This window comes from Dunckerocampus dactyliophorus, chromosome 5, assembly GCF_027744805.1.
Source record: "Dunckerocampus dactyliophorus isolate RoL2022-P2 chromosome 5, RoL_Ddac_1.1, whole genome shotgun sequence".
Taxonomy (NCBI): Eukaryota; Metazoa; Chordata; class Actinopteri; order Syngnathiformes; family Syngnathidae; genus Dunckerocampus; species Dunckerocampus dactyliophorus.
In genome coordinates, this window is record NC_072823.1 from 15,247,121 (window position 1) to 15,269,556 (window position 22,436).

Here is a 22,436-nt window from a genome sequence, read left to right on the forward strand (position 1 = left end):
TTTTAATGGAGTATATTCGATAAAAATAAATACTAAACCTCATCTAATCCAACAAATCAATACACAAATCAGTGTCCAATGCACTCAAAGCCAACATCAGGGCCGTGTATGGAGAACGCCCCACCCACTATCAGTGACCCAATCAGCTGACAGAATGCGAGCCACTTCCTGTTCACTTCCGTGTTTCTGATCAACTACAACCATGGTAAGCGCATCTTTTTCTTCATGTTAACTGACAGTATTTGTCAGTCACTGCTAAAAAGACACGATACGTTTAATGAATGTATGAAACTGTGTTGTACTGCTAAGACAGCCGATTATTCGGTTCTGTTTTCGCGTCTGTCGCGAGCTAAACTGGTAGCGAGTAACATGGCATGGATTGCTAATGTTTGTTCTCACGGGATTCGGATCGTGTGATGTTTGCGTCTCTCCAAGCGGTTCCGTTTCTGTGGGGATTTGGACTGCCCAGATTGGGTCCTTGCCGAAATTAGCACACTGGCGAAAATGGTAACGCACAGCAGTTTTTGTTTCAAACGGGGTGGGGTTTGTTTGCTACTAATCATGGTGTCCTCCTCACTATTGCAGTCCAGTGTTAAGATGAAACTCCTCTGTGCTCAAGTACTGAAAGGTTTGCTCGGGGAGGGCATTGATGTAAGTTTGATTTCTTCGTATATTCTGTTATTCATATTTCTTTCACACTAACTTGTGCTTTCTCCCTTTTTTCCAGTATGACAAGGTCACAAAGCTTACAGCTGATGCAAAGTTTGGTAAGGCTCGTCCCTTCTGTTACTGAAGGATGCATTCAGTATTACAAATGACCTTTATATAAAATGCACTTTCTACTTGCTGCAATGCTGTTATAAAACTATATGATTTTGTGCCAATCAATGTTGCAGAGAGTGGAGACATCAAAGCCAGTGTGGCAGTGCTCAGCTTTATTTTCTCCAGTGCGGCCAAGCATGATGTTGACAGTGAATCTTTGTCCAGTGAGCTGCAGCAGCTTGGTCTGCCCAAAGGTTGACCTGTTTGTGTTCCCCTACTAGTTTGATCATTGCTACGCTATATAGGAGGGTAGACCTTGTCATGAACCGATTAAGTCGAAATCTTGCAATTTTCCTAACACTTGGGGAAAACATGCCTCTGAAGTTGTACAGCACTTCAGAGTTCAAACAGCTCGCACGACAAATCTTGTAAGACCTCAATTCATTGCTCAGCTTTTTCTTTGGCTTTTTGCAACACATTTTCCACAAGGCCAGCCTTAACAAATTGAGAGTCGAATACTACAGGTGCACCTCAGTAAACTGATATTGTGCAAAATGTATTTGATTTCGTTGTTCAATTTAGACTAAGAGGCCAATTGAAAGCTCAGGAAGTTTTCGAAGTCATTTTTTTTTAAATTGGAGGGCAAACCAATAATTTACAATACAGGTGGTCCTCGGGTTACGAAGGAGTTCCGTTCCTATGATGCATTGTAAGGTGAATTTTAGTGTCAGTTGGACCTCATACCTAAATGAGCACTTAAGTCACTCATACTATACACAGAATACATGAAGGACGTACACTATGGTAATAAAAACAACAAAAATTGAATGAAACTGTAATAAATAAAAAAAAAATCCCTTTTATAATCTCAGACAGCACATCAGGAAACTAACTTGCCGCTTTATCATCCCAACCAGCGGCTTCAGCTTCAACATAAAGGTTATGCAAATTAGCATGAGCCTTAAGCCACATAAACAAACTTCTCAACGATAGTCTAATTTATTGAGATGCACCAATATGAGAAGGAAAAGCGCGTACACGAGGACTTACGTGACGTAAACAGACTCACAGAAAGTAGTACGACAATATATGCCGTCACTTGTTATAGCTACTATAAGTTTTACAATGGCTAAATTCTTTATACACTTTATACGCACTTCTTAATATTAGCAGTTACCTTCTTTTTACACTTGTATTATGATTAAGAATGTTAAAATGTTACTTTGCATCATTGTACCAATTTGACCCTGGTTGTTGTTCACTACAGGAAAATGGTTTTAAAATATGACACTGATGTATTGCACTTTAGAGGTTCCACTGTATTAATTGTGTGCTAGAAATAAGGACTAGGTTCTCTGATCTGGAGAAAGATGAATTAAAACATGACTGCACTTGGATAATATCTCAGCAAAGTGCATACATTCAGCTTGTGAGCTGTCATTCAGACCTTCATGGGTGTGATTTATGATCATATACATTGTTGTTCAACCCAAACAAACATAGAGACAAGTCCTAGAGCCATGAACATGTGGAGCCCTGATTGTTGCTAGCTGCAGTATGTTATGTGTGTGGGATTGTACACTATGCCAAGTGGACAATGCTGGCATTATTGGGTGGATGATTTTACTTATTAAATACTGTCCCTTCATATTGGTCATTTAATGGTGACCTAGCACATTGTTAGCTCTACTACTAATGTGTTTTGAAACATGTCTGTGTGATTAATCAAATCAACCAAACTCTTATAGAACACACAACAGGGCTGTGCAAGTCGTATGAAGATAAACACACTTCAGTTCAGGACAAACTGAGGGAGACGAGTTTGAGATGTAAGTATTGGTGGTCTCACTGTGCAGTATTGATGAGGAGTGCTGTCTTGTGACAAGTAAACATGCTCTGTACTGAATTTCAGTAGGAAGACTGGAGGGTGTTTCCTGGCGTGTGGACTACACTCTCAGCTCCAGCGAGCTGAAGGAGGTCAATGAGCCAATTGTTCAGCTCAAGCTGCGGACTCAAGGAGCAGAGTCAGGCTGCTCAGAGACCACCGTTGTCTCACTTTCTGCTGACAAGTTCAGAGTCTTGCTTTCAGGTTTGTTGTGCACAAAATTCTAACTCTTTATGCCACCAATTATGGTTTAATATTTCTATTTTACGTGCTTTTTTGCAGAGCTGAAGCAAGCCCAGACAATGATGAATGCTCTACAATGACAAACAAACTTTAGACACAAATGTTGAAAGAGCCATACATTCATATGGAAAAATCATTTTGAAGATGAAATGAATGGTACTTATATTAAATAATTGGTTTGGTTGTATTTTTCTACCATCATTACTGAATATCACATATGTAAAATACTGTATATTATGTAACACTTTTTAAATTGTAATAAAAATGTGTCAAACTGGTTGTACTCTACATTGACTACACATACCATCGTGCACTTCGCGGCTCGCTTTCATTTTGCTTCCGTTAAACCCGGCTTAAATTTGAAAATTAACTAAATGAAAATGAAGTAGGCTATTTGATTTCGGTTAATAGCCATACAATATATGTATTAAGACACGTATACAAATGTATTTTGGGGCGGAAATGTCGAAAGCTGGAAAAACGCTTACCTTGGAAATCTCGCGATATCTTCGCATTGTAGAATGGATGGTTGGCGGTAACGTTATACAACATGTTTGATAACCAGCATGTTATGGGAGTCCGTGGTGGCACAGTTCCTGAAGCATATCCATGCACACGAGAGTTAAAAGGTAGCACGAACAACTCGTACGTTGCGAGAATAGCGCTCTTAAACACAGTTAGTGCAGCAGCGGTGACGTCTACTTCCTGGTAAGTAAGTCCTATAAAGTCGCCAGGTCAATAACCAAAGTGCAACAGTTCCAAAAGGATTTGTGGATCAACATAGAAACATTTTATATTGTTGATCTTTTGCTAACATGTACGCGAAGTATGCTTTCCACATGAACTGCTTTCGGGAGGTTGTGGTCTAAAAATAAAATATAATTGACGTTGTACCTCACGTTTAAAGATATGCTCCCTAATGTCACTGAGGCTTCATCTGAGGAGAAAAACAAACAGGTTCACTTAACAAATTTAGGCACTCGGCTACTTTAGAAAAAAAAAACATTTGGATCATACTGAGAACCAGAAAAAGTCAAGAGTCATACGTATAAATGGCCAAGCTTTGTGTGCACAATCTCATGACGTTCATGTGCAAGACAATTCGGCCTTTACAAAGATACAGCTCAGCTTTTGATTGTCTAAAGAACACCACCTACGAGCTACATCAACGCTCTTTGCAGCATTATTCTGCTCATTCTAAACTGCTAAAACGGCTGTGGAAACAGGAGCTCAGAACAGTCAAGAGAGATTCTCCCAATGTCCCTTCCAAGTGCAACTCAACAGCACTGTAAATGATAAACACTGAACAAAGACAGTATCACTTTACAATAAGGTACACAAAAATACAGTAGTTACTGAGGAACTAATGAGTAGTGGTGAGGGTTGGGTAGGTTCGTTCCTCATGAAACTATTGTAATTTTGTGTACCTTATTCTAGAGTGTTACCGTAAGGACTTAACCTCATAGGTGTTTTTTTGGTTTTTTTTTGCAGTTGCATAACTTGAGTTTGATCCAACAAAAATGCCAGAAGGACCCGAGCTCCACCTGGCCAGCCTTTACATAAACAAAATGTGTGACGGGGTGGTGTTCACTGGAACAGTCAGAAAGTCTGATGTCAGCAAGAGTCCTGACGTGGCCTTCACCTGCGAGGCGTACCGCATCAACGCCACTTCCAGAGGGAAGGAAGTGAAGGTCACGCTGACGCCCATCAAGAGTGATGACACGAAGGCCAGAGAGGCACAGCAGCCCGTGGACATTGTCTTTCGCTTTGGCATGTCAGGATTTTTCCGCTTCACCGCCGAGGATGATCTTCCCAAACATGCCCATCTGTGTTTTTATTCCAAAGAGAAGCCTGGCAGAGTGCTGAGCTACGTGGATGCACGCAGGTTTGGCAGCTGGCAGCCAAATGGGACATGGCAGCCTGACAGAGGACCCTGCATCATGTTTGAGTACAAAAGCTTCAGGTTAGGAACACTTCCATATTCATGTCAAATTAAAAAAAAAAAAAATCACTGACTCGCTGATGATGGAGGACTTTGCAGGGAGAACGTGGTGTCACACCTGTCAGACCGTGCTTTTGACCGACCCATCTGTGAAGTCCTGCTTAACCAGAAGTACTTCAATGGCATTGGGAACTATCTCAGGGCTGAAATCCTTTATAGGTATGTATTCAGGCAGGTTTAAAACTAGAAAGGCTCTCAGTAAAGTGCAAATATCTCAAGATTGAGGTCTGCATATCAAAAGGACGCCACCCTTAGCAGCAACAACTGCAGTCAAGCGTTTGCTATAACTTGCAATGAGTCTCTTACAGCGCTGTGGAGGAATTTTGGCCCACTAATCTTTGCAGAATTGTTGTAATTTAGCCACATTGGGGGGTTTTCCAGCATGAAGCGCCTTTTTAAGGTCATGCCACAGCATCTCAATAGGATTCAGGTCAAGACTTTGACTAGGCCACTCCAAAGTCTTCATTTACTTTTCCTTCAGCCATTCATAGGTGGACTTGCTGGTGTGTTTTGGATCATTGTCCTGCTGCAGAACCCAACCGAGTTGGTTTCAGCTTGAGGTCACGAACAGATGGCCGGACATTCTCCTTCAGGATTTTTTGGTAGACAGCAAAATTCATAGTTCCATTTATCACAGCAAGTCTTCCAGATACTGAAGCAGCAAAACAGCCCCAGACCATCGCACTACCACCACCATATTTTACTGTTGGTATGATGTTCTTTTTCTGAAATGCGGAGTTACTTTTACGCCAGATGTAATGGAACATACACCTTCCTAAATGTTAAAGTTTTGTCTCATCAGACCACAGAGTATTTTCCCAAAGGTCTTGGGGATCATCAAGATGTTTTCTGGCAAAATTTAGATGAGCCTTAATGTTCTTTTTGTTCAAGAGTGGTTTTCGTCTTGGAAAAACTGGTCCGTTTTTGCCCAGTGTCTTTCTTATGGTGGCGTCATGAACACTGAACTTAACTGCAGTTCTTTGGATGTTGTTGTGGGGTCTTTTGTGACCTCTTGGATGAGTTGTTGCTGCGCTCTTGGGGTAATTTTGTTTGGCCGGCCTCTCCAGGGAAGGTTCACCGCTGCTCCATGTTTTAGCCATTTGTGAATAATGGCTGTCACTGTTGTTCGCTGGAGTTCCAAAGCTTTAGAAGTGGCATAATCTTTTCCACTTGAACTCAGGTGTGATAAACCAACATTAAGTTATGTTTTAACTTTTTCACACAGGCCATGTAGGTTTGGATTTTGCTCCTTTAAAAATAAAGTTCGATCATCTGAAACATTTAAGTGTGACAAACATGCAAAAAAAAAAAGAAGAAATCAGCAAGTGGGCAAACACCACCACTGTATAAAACATAATTGATAAGGCTCCACTGCAGCAATTTTCCTGACTTCTTGGATTATTGCTTTGTGTTTTTTATATTGTTGAAGCTATTGTTACCACTATTGTTATCACTTCTATCGTTACTATTAGGAGGAGACTAGTCAAATAAACTTCACAACTAGTTTGCACGCCCGTGTGCTTTGATTAGGAGAGCGTTTATATCTATACATTTCCAAGTAGCCACATTTTTATTCCCATTAGCACCAAAATGGAATCGATTATCGGCAACTACGATATGGATTTTATTTCACACATTGCATGTTGCATGAATGAACATCACGTGGTTCTATTTGCACGATTCAACATGTCCGAAAAGGAGTAGGAAAAAGACCTTTAATCATGCCACTTGTCCATAATTATGAATGATACTTCACACTACATCTTGTACATGTTAACACTTAGAATATTGCAGTGTTACTTTGTTACAACAGCTGTGCCTGCTGTATGAAGTACTTTTGCAATATTGAAGACTCTTGAGCCAGCCAAGAGAAAGGAAGCAATCGTGCAATAAATACACCAAAAAGCCTGCTACATAACAAATGACCACTGAATGAAAATACATTCTCAAGATACTGACCAAACTTTGTGGTCTGATTGAGGAGACTAAAGGCATGTTTTTGCACTCACAAGTTTCCCTTTCATGATGCATAATTAACCAATTCATCATCTCACATGGGAATGTGTTAACTATAGAAGTGTTGCACTGTTTCCACACAAAACAACTTGTGTTTTTAGAAAGATTGGAACTAAAGTATGTGTCTGTGTCTTCCAGGTTAAAAATCCCACCCTTTGTGCCCGCCCGGGCCGTGCTTGAAGGACTCAAGTCAGATGATGTGTGTGAAGACAAGAAGCCTGTGAAGAAGGAGATCCATGACAAAGAGGTGAACAAAGCACAACTTGTGTTTTTCCCCAGATTATCAGAAGTAGTGACATCTAACACTGTGTCTTTCTTTGTCCTGCCCCTAAAAAGAACAGAGTGAAAGAGGAGAGGGCAGACCTGCTCAGGCTGTGCCACACAGTTCCGCTGGAGGTGGTCAACTTAGGTGGGCAACAATGATGCCAACTGTCTGATTTAACTTCACTCTTAGTCAGGGTTTAAAGGTTGCTCTTCAAGGGAAACAACAGGGCTTCTCTAATTAAGACCTTTTGTATCTGTAGGTGGGAAAGGCTACGATCCAGAGAAGAAAGACTACTCGGACTTTGAGGCCTGGTTGCAGTGTTACTATGTGGATGGAATGAAGTCTATACGTGACCACAACGGCAGGACCATGTGGTTTCAGGTATACAAACACATTTTCTTAACAACATTGTGGCATTTATGTACTGATACAAAATGGTGTTTCAGGGGGATCCAGGTCCTATGGCTCCTAAAGGTAAACACAACCAGAAAGAATAGTTACAATACGAACCAGAGAAAGCTCAGTGTATCTTACCTTTTCTCATACACTAGATTCAAAGTCAGCAAAGGCCAAAAAGAGAATAAATAAAGATGCGGACCATGATTATACCCACATGAAAAAGGTACAGTATATACCCTCATGTTTTAAATGGACTTACCACCAGAACATACAAATCTAACCCTAGTGTGACTGTATTGAAGGTGTCCAGGAAACAGAACTCTGAAAGCACAATGAAGAAAAAAGCGGCCAAAAAGCAAACAAAAGCACAAAAGAAAGAAAAAAATGTACCTCAAAAAAAGGCCAGACCCAGAAGAGCTGTAAAATCCTCTGACGCAAACACACCTCAGCATGAACAGAAATCAGCTGCACGCAGGAGGACAGAGAACAATACAGAACTAGCAGCAGGTTGGATTACAAGTTTCCACATTTTCTGAATATTAAAATATGGTAAGGTAAACACATCTCTTTTTGTTGCAGGCTTTCAGAGACGTAGTGGGAGACTGACAAGACAGAATATCAAGTAAAAACATCCATCCAGCCATCTTCTTTGCCGCTTATCCTTACTAGGATCGCGGGTGTATGCTGGAGCCTATTCAAGCTGACTTCAGGCGAGAGGCGGGGTACACCCTGGACTGGTCGCCAGCCAATTGCAGGGCACATATAGACAAACAATCACTCACTCTCACATTCATACCTATGGACAATTTAGAATCACCAATTAACCTAATATGCATGTTTTTGGAATGTGGGAGGAAACCAGAGTACCCGGAGAAAAACCCCACACACGGGGAGAACATGCAAACCACACAGAGATGCCCAAACGGAGATTTGAACCCAGATCTTCCCGATCTCCTGACTGTGTGGCTACTTAATAGGCCACCATGCCCAAGTAAAAACATCTGTTGGGAAATGCAGTTTTTATTCCATGGTAATGGTTTAATTTATTTAAACATGCATACAAGTTACAATGAAATACATCACATAGTAGAATTAACATTTTCACATGTCCAAAAGGAGTAGGAAGAAGCAAAGCTTATTTAATCCTACCACCCATCTGTTTCACATCATTTGTAATACATTTACTCACTTTTTGTATTTCATTTGTGGTCTTTATCAGTTAACACATAGGAAAATGATGAGGTAATTGTCAATGTTTTTCCACAATCATCATAAATAATAATCAGTGTAATACATAAATAATAATAAATTTAGACATAACAGAACATACCGTAGTTGAAGAATAAGAACTCAAGAATAAGAGTAATGAGTGTTGTAGTGGTTAGACATAGCATTTTGTACACAGTGGTTCAAGATTCTTCTTTGTATTTTGCAAACATCAACTGCTTGTATTGTTTCATTAAATCGCTCATCTTGGTGCTTTGAGTTCCTTACTCAATCCATTCCATAATTTGATTTCACATACAGAAATGCTGTTGGTTTTTAGCGTTGTTCTCATGTATATGTAAGTGTTTTAAGTTTAGTTTTTCCCTGAGATCATATTTCTCCTCTCTGGTTGAAAAGTATTGTAGTATCCATGATATATTTTTAAATAAAACATTTTTTACAAGCTTTTAACTTGGCACATTTTCAATCACAGTACAGTACATTATTTGCTCAAACAACCAGAATATACAACTAATGCATGTGTGTCCCAAGTGAGGCCCATTTTCAGCCCACCACTTGTTTTGTTCAACTTTTGGCAAACCTTTCCTGAAAATGACCTTTAGGGACTTTGAAAGTTCCATTATTAATCCATAAACAGTGATTTACCTGTCAAAATATAACCAGCAGTGATCTGACTTGGAATGGGGTGAAGTCGAGAGTGATCCCGTCTGCAGTCACATGTGCTGGCTGAGTGGCATCTATTTTCTCTAAAAGATCACAACTGAAAGGGAAAATACATTTTAGGTAAAATTTTTGTTTTACAGTATTCTATATAAAAGATGACATCCTGAAATGGATGCAACAAAGGTCACTTACTGCCAGGCCTCCCTGACTGGAAGAGTTGTGTGGAGGGTTGCAGTCACATGTCCGCCGTAAGCCTCGTACATTCTAACCATCAGGGCTCCCTTCCTGTCCTCCGCCTGTTGTGGTAGATGCAGGCTCAGCGGACTCATTCATATTAAGTCAAGGTTAGTGTTCAGTGTGATACCTGTTTAACAGTCTCAAGGATGACAGCTGCAGGGCTAACGGAAAAGGCGCTCCAGGGCGCCATGTCAACGGAGCACTGGGTTAACCTTAAAGGGAAATTGAGGTTGTATGCACACTGGATGACTGCGGCATCTTGGAAGGTTCCTGCAAAATTAAATGTTAAAAGTGAAGCTTTAAACAGAGGGAAAAAAAACAACAACTTAATGGGTGACTAACCAGTGTGTGGCATGACTGCATAGGTGAAATGGTGAGTTCCCATATCAGCATTGCCATCTGGAGTCTTTGGTGCCCTCAACCTGACACAAAGAGTAATTAAAGTTCACAGAGACTTAGGTTATTAATGTTTGAACTGTGTGTTGCCTCACAGAGAGAGTGTCATTGTGTTCTTAAAGACAGAATAACCATATTTGCAGTCATTGAGCAGCGCCACTCCAAAATTGTGCTCTGACAAATCAGCCCATCTGTGACCCCATACCTGAGAAGAAAAGGAACATGTTGGAAAATAGGAAAAAGAGGGTAAAGCATCACCTAGAGTACTTACATTATGCTAGTTCTAGTGTTTTGCTATATGGACAAAAGTCTTGAGACATCCCTCTCATTTGGTTCATTTGTCAACCAGAAATATTTGATCGAATCTTAATTCAAGACACAAACTATGCATTCAACTTCCTGGGAATTGATACTGGAAGGCCCTTTTATCACACAAAGTTTGGTCCATAAAGAACCAACACTCACTCTTCCAAGTGCAACATCAATAACCTCTGACCTTACAAATGTTCTATATAAAATGGACAAACATTCCCATAAACACACAGGTATTTGTACTTTATTTATCCCACAGCGGGGAAATTCACTTTTCACAGTGAATTCACAGGTAGCTCATAAAAGTCCACAGTCCAGGGGTCTCATCTATAAATATGTGCGTGGAATTCTGAATAAAAGTCTGAAAATGTGCATACAGGCAAAAATTAGTCAGAGTTATAAAAAGTGGCGTACGCACACATTCACACAATTTTTGGTTTATCGATTCCACCTTCAGTAGAAGTGTGCGTACGCACCTCGGCCTCAAGTTACTCTTGAATGTGTTGTCCAATTTTAAAGAGGCTTGATCGCATTGGAATCACGACTGGTGGCAAGATGACGACGAAGAAAAAGTGGGCTTTCATAGAAATGGAGGTGGAAACACTGGAAAAAGTATCATATTTTGAGGACACAGCAGTGGCATATGGAATGTAACAAAAATTGAGAGACAGCTGCTGTCATCAATGCACACATTTCTATTTTTAGTGAACATGTTTCTAAATTTTTTTTCTAATTGATACTACATGTTAGATTAATATAAGCCTAGCAAAATCTGTTTAAATTAAAGGTGGACAGAGTCAAAAGGGCGATGACTCCTATTTATAGACTATAGCTCTGCTTTTAATACAGTCAGCCCCCACAAACTCACAAATAAGCTCCTCACACTTGGCCTGTCTCCCTCCCTCTGTAACTGGGTGTTTAACTTTCTCACAGGCAGACCCCAGTCAGTCAGAGTCCACAATCGCACATCCAGCTCAAGAATTGTGAGCACTGGGACCCCACAGGGGTGTGTGCTGAGTCCGCTCCTCTACACGCTCTTCACCTATGATTGCGTGGCCTCCCAGAACAACACCAGCATCATTAAATTTGCGGATGACACTACAGTCATCGGACTGATCACTGGTGGTGTTGAAACATCATACAGAAGAGAGGTGGCGGACCTCATAGCTTGGTGTCGTGATAACAATCTCCTTCTCAATACAGATAAGACCAAAGAGATGATCATTGACCCAAGAACAAGGGAAAAGGAGCCGCATAGACCCCAGTTTATTGATGAGACTGAGGTGGAGAGGGTGAAAACCTTCAAGTTCCTTGGCACACACATCAGCGAGGACCTCACCTGGTCTCACAACACCCAACAAATTATCAAGAAGTCCCAAAGGAGACTGGACTTCCTGAGAAGACTGAGGAAATTTGGCATGTCCACCACAATCCTGAGTTGCTTCTACAGATGCACTATCGAAAGTGTCCTTACCGCCTCCATCACTGTTTGGTACGGTAACTGTACAACACGCGATAGGAAGGCACTCCAGCGGGTGATCAAGACCTCACAGAACATTGTTGGGGCAGCCCTCCCCTCACTGCAAGACATTTATAAATCTAGAGTCCTACGCAGAACACACAACCTCATCAAGGACAGCACACATCCACAACACTCATTATTCACACTCCTACCGTCAGGCAGACGCTACAGGAGTTTGAAGTCCAGGACCACAAGGCTGGCAAACAGCTTTTACCTACAGGCCATCAGGCTTCTCAACGAAGCACTCATCCATCCACTCATCCAGCACTCATCCATCTAAGAACGGTCTTATTTTTTGATATATTAGACATATTAGCTCTGTGTCTTGTAAACTTAAACGCTGTAGCAAGGTTTGGGAACCTATTTGGCTAAGAGAGCCATGAAAGCCACATATTTACACTGTATTTCTATGAGAGCCATATAATATTTTTTAACACTGAATACAGCCATAGGTCCCCTACCCCTGTGCTATAGAATTATTTCATTGACAACTTGATGTTTGTTACAATTAACATTAATGGAAAACATAATATTCTTATGATGATAAAATAAAATGATGAAATAGTCAGTGTTGAATAGCTGCGTTGTGTTTTTCCATGTATCTTTCAGTCTGGATATTACACTCATGCGCAATGGTTTTTATGATACTACTACAATTTGCAGTCACCATATGTTGACGAGCACATACAATAGCATAATGGATTTGATTGACAAATGATAACAGTCAGTGTCATGTAAAATGACAACTCTTTCCACAAATGTCTTTAAGTCAATAACAGCATGTTTTCATGCAATGGTGGATAAACATTTATTGGCTTCCATTGCATGTTGATTTCTAACATATGGCTTTACTTCACCACTTAATATGTCTGTTGCCTTTTTGCCATGTCTCCAAAAAGTGAGTACGCCAGCTACAAAGGTGGCGTACCGGCTCGCACATTCTCACGCCAGGTTACGTTTTTATAGAGCACATACTTTACGTGGAAAGCGGTCTACGTAACTTTTTGTGTGTACGCAATATAGATTATGTTATAGATGAGACCCCAGGTCATTTTTCGCTTCCTACAGGTGTCCCAATACCTTTGTCCATAATGTATGTGTATGTGTTGTTATGGAAGAGAGAGAAGCAAATGCGGTGAACGTACTTCAAATCTAGCCCAGTCCCATGATGTATTCCTGTGTGTAGGTCTCTGCAGATGTCCAAACTGGATCTCATATGTCGCGTTGGGACTGTGCACTCGCACTGGGAATTCAACCTTAAGAAACTTGTGTGACTCAGCCCAGTGCACCTGGTAACGGAGAATGTTGTCATTTTTATCTGAAGCTACACTGATATTGTATGTAGTACTTACAAGAGTTGTGTTTAAGTCAATCAAGAGAGCATACCTGCGTGTTGAACTTAATGAAAGGACACATGGCGTCCATCACTATCTCCTGTGTGACTGTACTCTTGTCACTGATTTTGAGCGTGAAGCTGACACTTCCTCTGAGCTCATGAGAAGAGAGAACATGAGCAGGCTGCACCACCTCCAGCACAGGCCGCCTGTAGAAAGAACATCATAACTACAGAATACCTAAGAATGGGTGCAATGTTAATGACACAAACCTTGTCTGAAGATGGTAGTCCATTACATCCCATGCGTCCCAGTACAGAGGTACGTCATCAAACAAGACAAACTGGTTACCACAGCAGCCAACAGAAACGGCTTCCCTGAAACAAGTATGGCAAGATCGATGCTTAAAGTTGCTAAAAATGCATCATTTTTTGTTCAACTTACAGTTTGTAAGCCATGACTGAAAGCACAAAATATGTATGTATTACCCTGCAAAAGCATGTCTGACAAGAAAAATTATGTCCCTACTAAACATTATAAGAATGTGTCTTATAACATCATGTTTTTGGCATTGCTTTAATAAGTAAAAAATAGCTGCTTCACTTTCAAACTGGAGTACCTGCTTGCAGTGATCAAATACAGTGATGCCAATGTGCCATCTTTATTCACAACTGTCCGTATGGTGCCATTTTCCATGAGGACACTGCCATCTTCCTGTAATAATACACAATGAATTAGTTGGATATGTTCTCTCAACAAAGAAAAGCGCTGCAGGTTAAGCTGTTTAGTCGGTAACTTTGACCTGAGCTACCTGTTGGCAACAAAATTGAGATTTTAACCTTTCTGAATCAGATGTTCACAATTCTATTTGGTTGGACACACTTTTAGAGAGAACAACACACACTAGACAAGATACCTCTTTATAGTGGATGTGGATGTAACACTGTTGGGTTCAATGTACCTGAACAGTAATACAGACTGGAGTCACGGGCTTTGTTTCTTGAATAAGAGACACACCGATGCTGGGAACTTGTACCAGAGCTGTCGTGTAATGGATAAAACAGAACAGTGGACATGGAATAGCTGGCAAAACAGCCACATTAATTTATTAAAGTACAGTTTAAAACATACCCAAACCGTGTTTACTGGGACCATCTTGAATCTGGATGACTTCAAGGCGCTCCCAGGGCAGAGAGTTGAAGACGCCTGTGGCATCGCCGTTTAACACCAGAGCACTGAGGCCATCTTGCAGGAGTGCGGCACCACTTCTAATGATATCTACAACACAGAATGAAGAGTGTTATTTTTTTCTGGGAAAATAACAACATCCATCCATCTTCTATGCCGCTTATTCTAACTAGGGTCGTGGGTATGCTGGAGCCTATCCCAGCTGACGTCGCGCGAGAGGCGGAGTACACCCTAGACTGGTCACCAGCCAAACAACCATTCACTCTCACATTCATATATACAGTATATGGACAATTTAGAGTCGCCAGTTAACCTAAAATGCATGTTTTTGGAATGTGGGAGGAAACCGGAGTACCTGGAGAAACCCACGCACGGGGAGAACATGCAAACTCCACACAGAGATGCCCAACGGAGATTCGAACCCAGATCTTCCCGATTTCCTGACTGTGTGGCCAACATGTTAACCACTAGCACCATGCGGCCCCCAGAAAATAACAACATACCATATACTGTATCTTCATTTAGTCGCCTCTGCCCTTAAAGGCGCTGTGCCTGAATTATTCGTCTGGTTAATCGTCCGTTTAAACAAATAAACCCCTCCTGTGCCTTCCTTAGCTGCGGAAACATGTTTGTCAAGCTGTACAGTTCAGTTTGTTTCACATCCTGGTTTGTTTAGTCTTTCCATCAAAGGTGAGTAAATAGTCTGACATCCTAGCAGCAGGATACCATGTACGCACAACACCGTAAGCACAGTTTTGTGTGATCCTTATCTGTAAACAGGAAACCTCCGTTCTTTTTTTATACATAGCACATTCTGTAGCAACCTCATGTAGCGTACAAAACCTATGATCTTGCTTTAAAAAAATATGGGGCTTTACTCTTAAGACAAACCAACCCAATTGTGTTGAAAAGAAACAAACCTCTTAATTATTAATACATATTACAAACAAAACACATCTGCATGGTCTTACAACCATGTCGCAAATGCAAACTTGAAGCATAACGCCTCTCAAGTAAACACCTGGTACTGGTACTGGTGCAGTTGAGTAATTTACATCTTATTACATACTACTGGCGGAAATATGTCAGGTTTGATATGAATAGACATTAAAATAACATACCTTCATAATACCTCAGTGCATCCTCAACAACCATCTCTATACAGGTGCCTGGGATTACGTCATGGAACTGGTTTAGCAGCAGAAGCCTGCAAGAGAATTGTAAGCATACACCACCTACATCTTGAAACAAAAGCGACTGTCTAGTCATTCAAGTTGATCAAGTGAACCCTGACCTCCAGAGTTCCCGCAGTCTCACTACAGGATACTGAAAAGTTGTGTTCCGACAAAGCGCCAAGCTGCTGGCCATCTCAATGTCATGTAGGAGTGTCTCACACTGGCGGTTCCCCTGCTTGATCTACAAAGCAGAAGATTTGAATTACTGCATTGTGAAAAAGTTTTTATGATGATGCATTATTCAGGTGTGCACCTACCTGCGCCTGTGTGGTGTATGTGCCATTGTGCAGCTCTAGAAAAAGCTCTCCTGCCCAAGTGCACAGCAGATGTGAGTCAGCCCAAAGCTGAGAGAAAAGCTTGTCTGGGGAGGACATCTGAACCCTAAAAGACAGACAGGAAGTATGAATAATATAAACACATAATAAAAAACAATAATGATATCAGTGGAAGTGAATAACTTCCATTTGCATTGACGCAGCATGAGTGGGGTGAAACTAACAAGCAAAAATCTCACATTGTAATTGACTTATGACTAGTTTATTTATGGATAGGAAAGAGTTTGGGCTCCCATTGGTGACATGCTGTAAATGTCCAGGAAAAAGGAACTGACTTGGGAAGCCCATCTGTGTCCTGGACCCGCTTGAGTCTGTCCATCATCAACTGCGTGGGACCGCCGCCACCATCACCAAAACCAAACAACACGGCGCTGTGGTTGGCCCTGCCTTTGTCTTTGTTCTGCTTTACAGTTTTTACAAGCTGTGGACAGAACAGAACCAGTCATAACCACATAAGCTTTGGGAACTTTGTAAATATTTTTCTTCTCAGACTAAACAAGTAGATAGCATACACTCACGTCTTCAACCTTGCCTTCCATGCCATAGGAATTTCCAGGTGGGAAGTGAGTCAAGACTTTGGAGCCGTCAAGGCCTTCCCAAAAAAATGTGCTGTGCTGTGAGAAATATACTTTTTAAAAAAGGTTTTCAGGTTAAACATTTTAAACAATCCGCAAATCCTTACAGGGTAGTTGTTCACAAGGTTCCAACTGAGTTTCTGTGTTAAGAAATTGGAAATTCCACAGCCCTGCATTATCTGAGGGAGCTGAGCTGAGTAGCCGAAGGTATCTGGAAGCCAAAACTAAATAAAACAGAGAAAAGTCATACAAACAGGCCAATGTGTGCGTCAAACATTGGAGATGTTAACTCCCTACCTCTTTGCACCTCATCCCAAATTCTTGCTCAAAAAAACGCTGTCCCTCCAGGAACTGCCTGACCATGGACTCTCCCGAGGGCAGATTGCCATCCTGACAAACAAGCCTCAATAAGCACATATTTGGCTGCTGCATAAAAATACCAAACATCTCATAAGGGCGGCAGTGACTCAAGAGGTACAGCAGGTCATCCAGAAACTGTTGGTTTAAACCCAGATTCCTCCATCCCACTCACTGCTGTTGTCTCCTTGGGCAAGACACTTCACCCACCTTGCCTCCAGTGGTGCCCACATTAGTGTATAAATGTGAATCAATGTTTGGTGGTTGTCGGAGAGGCCGATGGCGTAAATTGGCGTCCATGTTTCCGTCAGTCTACCCTAGGGTAGCTGTGTCTACAGATGTAGATTACCACCATCAGTGTGTGACTGTGGAGTGAATGAATAATGAGTTTCACTGTGAAGCGCTTTGGGTATCTTGAAAGGCGCTATATAAATCCAATACATTATTATCTTATTATAACATTAATACTTTCTAAAAAATAAAAATCAGGCTTTCACCATCTCCACCCATGTCCCTCCGACAGGGATGAACTGGCCTGTCTTTACGTAATGCTGAATCTCCGAGAAAAGTCCTGGGTACCAGCACTTCACCCATTCAAACTGCTGGGCCTGTGAGGACAGCAAATGAATTGATATTATAAATAATTCCTTGGATTGGTAGACACTCCTGTATTGAACTCTGTCTTGGCTGAGCAACTACCTGAGAACATGTAAACACAAACTCTGGGTTCTTTTCCATGAGACGTATCACCGTCACCCAACTCCGAGCACACTTGCGAATAGTTTCTTCATAAGGCCACAGCCAAGCTAGAAGAATACACACAAAATAACAATGCAGCAACCAGTGGCTACAACATTAAATATACACCAGCACAAGCTAATGCTACAAGCGATGTACATGTACATAATGTGATTCATGTTGGAACTAGTGAGCAATTTATGGGCTCATACTGATGGAGCTGGCTATCATCCTGACTTTCTGGACTTCCTCAATATGATTACTAATACCGGTACTGTATATCTGGTGGTCGTTGGAAACCTTGATCTACACAAGTATGTAATGGGAATCTGTTTTTTTGTATTAAAGCAATCATGAGGATACTGTTACTACTAAATTACAGCTGATTAGAAGTGTTTGACTGAAAGTTACACCTGATACAGCACTGACCAAAATCATTTACCAATATGACCTTCCACCTTGGCTCTCGGGCACTGCAATCAGGATATTGCTAACCCCAAAGGACACAGTGGAACAATACACATTTTTAACTTTTAAAATTTCAACTTTTTAAGTTCTAAATTTTGAGTTATTCAATACGTAAATGTGATAATAAATGTGAGACCTGAATCAATGTGACAGTGGCCCATTGCATGGACAGTGTGCTGGCTTTGTCCATTACGCTGGCTGAAGAACTTGTGAGCCAGACTGCGCGCTTTAGAGAATGAGCTGGGATCAGTGGGGTCGCTCACGTTCACCATCTCATTGACGGTGAACAGCGCCTGGTAGCTACGCTGCTCACCCTCGCCAAGTTCCTAAAATGGAAGGAAGAAGAACACAGAAGAGGTTAACCTTTCCTTTTGTCTGACTTCCCTTCATAAAAGGCAAATTCTTTTCTAGGACTGTACCTTGACGATGTCAATCAGCATCTCGAAATCAGTCATCAGCTCCCTAACATCCCGGTTGAACACCACAAGCTCCGCCTTCTGCACGGAAAACTTCCTGCTCAGGTCTGGAGCTGCAATCATTGACCCACGGCCGGCTCCAAAGAGTCCATTACAGGCCATCTCCACATAGATGGTCATGCTAAAGGAATACAAGAAACATAGACACAAACAACATTTTTTAGAGTCTCCAATGCACCTAACATGCATGTTTTTTGGAGTGTCAGAGAAAACCCAGGAAAACATGCAAAGTTCACACAGAGAAGTCCAAGACAGATTCGAACCCAGACCCACCTGGATGAGGCGACACTCTAACCACATGCACCACCGTTCTACCTTGCATATTTACATACAGTCGTCCATTGCTACATCGCGTTCAAACATGGCTCCCTCACTCTATCACGGTTTTTCAAACATTAATTAATATATGATTCATGGTTGGTATCGCCGCCTATTATTAATCAGAAAATACACATATTCAAGCAAATTGTATGGGTTTTTTGTCCAAATGAAGCATTTTTACTTCACAACTAACTATAAAAATGGTTAAATGAACTAAAATACAAATAGTGTATACTGTAAGCCATTATGACCACCAACTTGTGAATGTATTATTCTACAATGAGTGTCAGTAATTGTTCCAAGCACCAGACTTGAACAACCGGCTTTTATTGCTGGAATCTCACAACAGGCACAATAATAATTACATAATAATAATAATACTATTAATAATAACAACAACAACACGCTTTACTGTCGAGGCCATAGCCCACAATAAGCTAAAACTCAACTCTGAAACCCTGATATCACTTCCTGTCCGCCATCAATTCTGCTCCCTTACAAGGTAAACTCTTTTAAATGGCTTATTTTCTCTGATTATATCTACTATATTTTGGGTACTACGAATGTAAAGGTGACTATATGGGTGTTATTTTATGTCTAGATGGTTCTCATAATGTTAAAAAAAAATTAATGTCGAAGATCGTACAAAGGTTTTCTATGCCATAACTATGAACCTATTCCATTTATATCCACTTTGTGGAAATTCACTTTTCGCCAATTAACCACGATAAACAAAGGATTGCTGAATTACATATTTTTACACCAAGTACGACCTAAAAAATATTTTGCTTTGCAAGAACCACAATTTTTACTTATGATTTACAGAGTCAAAAATGTATATTTCAGCAAAGGACAATTTTATTATTTCTGTGAACCTTTGGTTAATAAATGTGTATATTTCCAATTATTTCAAAAGGTATATATTTCTGATACCATTTTATTGTTATTTTAGAAAATTGAAATAACCTCTGGTGTTCATGAGTCGCACTAAACGGTGCCCGTGTACCACCAGTGTTACTTGTGCCGCACTTTGAGAATGTGGTTTGACTTGATATGGTTTGCTGAAAAATTAGGTGATCCCTTTGTGTATTTTTGCAATAACCTGGTAAATAAAAATAATACATACAGGATCATCTAAAAAAACAACAATCAAAGAAACAAAAAAGCACTGCAGACACACCTGAGCGGTTCCTCTTCTGTGAGACAGTCAGACAGGATGTAACTCATCTTTTCACCTTCTTTAGTCAAACCCTGTATATGTCAACAAGACAGGACATTCATTTGAAGTGGTTCATAAGACAAATCTAATTGAAAAAAAGGTTTATTTACCTGAACTGGCTGTCCATCCCTCCAAACCATTGCCTCACCATCACTTTCCCACAGAACATGAACCTCTTTACCTCTCCAGCACTCTGGGATTTTCAGGGTTGCTTTAAACCAACAAGTCCACCAACTAAAAAGAGCTACGTGTTACTAAAAACAAAGCGAGGGTGACTAAATGTAACAAAAATACTCACGTTGGTCCAAAGGTATCGCCTACTTTGTAGGGTGTAAAGCTCTGTGTTTGTGCTTCCATCAGTGGCATCCGTTTGGGGGACATAAATGAGCTGAGGGAGTCCAAAGGGCAAGACTCTCCGTACAGCCTGCATGAAAAGATAATAAAGCACTGCACTTAACAACACAGTGAAGCAACTGCTTTAGCAATGTAATTTGTGATGGTCTATTAGTAGAGGAATGTGAATTTTGTTACATCGTAGACGTTAAATCAATTATCATCAGCATTAGTTTAACATAGCAACTGTGTCACATGAAATTGTGTTGTGTAGCAGTTTCCAACCAATAATATAGTACAGTATATATAGCAGTAATGGTCGGCATTATACGCCAATATGGCGTCTAACTCGTTTAATAAACTTAGTTGACTGGATGCAGTAGAGGGGGGGGTTGCTTATTCGAAGCCAAGTACCGTCCTCGCAGGTTGCAGTCTGTGAAGTAAACATCTGAGATGAACTTCTCGGCTCTTTCCAAGAGTGTACGCCTGTTCTTCAACACGGGTTGGTGATACATAGCAAAAAAGGAACGTCGAAACTTCAGCAAACGTTCGCCGATTCACAGACCGACCAATAAGGCCAGAAGTGACGAAAAGCTGCAACGATTTTTAAGTTGTCGTATACCCGGAAGTACAAATCTGATCATGTGTTTTAGAAATTCGGCCAGTAGATGGCAGTGTTGTAAAGGGACCGGAGGGAGCGAAGCGCTGTACTTACTATGCATGGCCAGCTGGCTAGCCATATTTCTGTAAATGTTGCAGATATATCCGTAGATGTTCAACCACATTGGCTGAATCATGATACGTTACTATACAACGTTGATTTTAAGTAAAAAAAAATATTGTAATAATGTGTTTTGAGGGAGGCTTCTGTATGTTATTGTACAATGTGCCGAATGGTGACCAAACGTCTTGTTTTCCTCCGTTTTCATGTCGTCCTCCTGTCCTGTCTTTTTTTAATATATAAATTCATATTTTTTTGTTATTTATTTGTCCTGTAAGACTTAAAAAATAACAATTATTGTCTTCTAGGCCAAGAGACATTATTTCTATTATTTATGTTCAGATTTTTATGTAATTTTGCACCATTAAAACTTATCAAAGGTATATTATATTAGGTTGCTGGGAGGGGAGCACTTCCTGCTTCCTAGCATGCTTTGCTCGACAGCTTTGTAAATAGTTCTAAATATTACGTGTTTAATGTTATGCAAGTTGTTGTTTGTCATCCCAAGTAGTATTTGTAGTTGCCTGACTATGTGTGTTTGGTTTTGTTTTCTGTAAAGTTTTTATTGCTCTGATCTTTTTGTCTACACAATGGCCATGGTTAGTGTTCTTTGTAATTTCCCCCTTGTGCCAAGTACTGGTGGAAAATCCGTCTCTTTTTTGAGAGGTGGTACTTTTGACTCAGCTCACTAAGACGAGCCAGTTCTTTCAGCTCGCAAATGGCTCCTCAGATTTTATTTGTCTTAATTTATTACCAAATTATGTGTATTGAGTAAAATGAATTACTAATGTAAACAAAAAAAACACCGTATCAAATGTTTACTATTTAAAAATGTATTTAGTTAAAGCCTCAACGAACAGCTACAAAAAAATATGATAATATATTATAAAATACAAAAACCCATCACAATGGACATTGCAAGTTCTGTCCTGACTATTGCCTGCCCAAATAAAGAGCAACTTCCTTTCAAGCAGCTGAAGCGCCTCTGAAAGCCTCCTCTCCGACAGGAGACTGCCCACGCACGCATGGGGAGAACATGCAAACTCCACACAGAGATACTAGCACATTATTTTAGGTATAATAAACATGTTGAGTAACCTCTGAGAAGCCTGAATTTGAGTCTTTGGTTATAGATAGTATTTTGTAATGTATTGAAATTTGAATTTATAAAGCCGTATGGCTTAATATACAGTATATACCGCTTTAT

The 22,436-nt window shown here is 40.6% G+C and overlaps 3 protein-coding genes across 5 annotated transcripts; 2 read left to right on the forward strand and 1 right to left on the reverse strand.

Annotated features, from left to right (window-relative positions):
- Nucleotides 1-148: 148 nt before the first annotated feature.
- commd4 (COMM domain containing 4) lies at nt 149-3,162 on the forward strand. 3 transcript variants are annotated; one of them, XM_054776224.1, is made up of 8 exons: nt 158-205; nt 436-507; nt 586-651; nt 728-767; nt 897-1,016; nt 2,511-2,591; nt 2,675-2,851; nt 2,930-3,162. In XM_054776224.1, the coding sequence occupies exons 1-8, from the start codon at nt 203-205 to the stop codon at nt 2,968-2,970; spliced, it is 600 nt and encodes a 199-aa protein (XP_054632199.1). In that variant the 5' UTR covers nt 158-202; the 3' UTR covers nt 2,971-3,162. The 3 variants fall into 3 exon arrangements, with proteins under 3 accessions (XP_054632201.1, XP_054632199.1, XP_054632200.1); XM_054776225.1 differs by having other exon boundaries at nt 188-204; nt 401-507; XM_054776226.1 differs by lacking the exon at nt 436-507 and having other exon boundaries at nt 149-205.
- A 257-nt stretch (nt 3,163-3,419) lies between these two features.
- On the forward strand, nt 3,420-9,260 carry neil1 (nei-like DNA glycosylase 1). The gene is made up of 10 exons (XM_054776223.1): nt 3,420-3,598; nt 4,382-4,853; nt 4,932-5,051; nt 7,047-7,155; nt 7,245-7,317; nt 7,433-7,554; nt 7,620-7,647; nt 7,725-7,795; nt 7,875-8,079; nt 8,152-9,260. Exons 2-10 carry the CDS (start codon nt 4,411-4,413, stop codon nt 8,196-8,198), a joined length of 1,218 nt encoding a protein of 405 aa, XP_054632198.1. The 5' UTR covers nt 3,420-3,598; nt 4,382-4,410; the 3' UTR covers nt 8,199-9,260.
- On the reverse strand, nt 8,590-21,135 carry man2c1 (mannosidase, alpha, class 2C, member 1). Its single transcript, XM_054776219.1, has 26 exons — nt 20,923-21,135; nt 20,474-20,599; nt 20,286-20,409; nt 20,137-20,207; nt 18,579-18,756; nt 18,296-18,485; nt 17,653-17,759; nt 17,451-17,561; nt 16,894-16,986; nt 16,704-16,820; nt 16,540-16,635; nt 16,297-16,442; nt 15,944-16,067; nt 15,746-15,867; nt 15,573-15,658; nt 14,395-14,541; nt 14,225-14,304; nt 13,883-13,977; nt 13,536-13,640; nt 13,316-13,472; nt 13,075-13,218; nt 10,191-10,300; nt 10,042-10,121; nt 9,827-9,969; nt 9,655-9,758; nt 8,590-9,559 (listed from the first exon to the last, which is right to left on the reverse strand). Exons 1-26 carry the CDS (start codon nt 21,021-21,023, stop codon nt 9,448-9,450), a joined length of 3,069 nt encoding a protein of 1,022 aa, XP_054632194.1. The 5' UTR covers nt 21,024-21,135; the 3' UTR covers nt 8,590-9,447.
- Nucleotides 21,136-22,436: the final 1,301 nt, after the last annotated feature.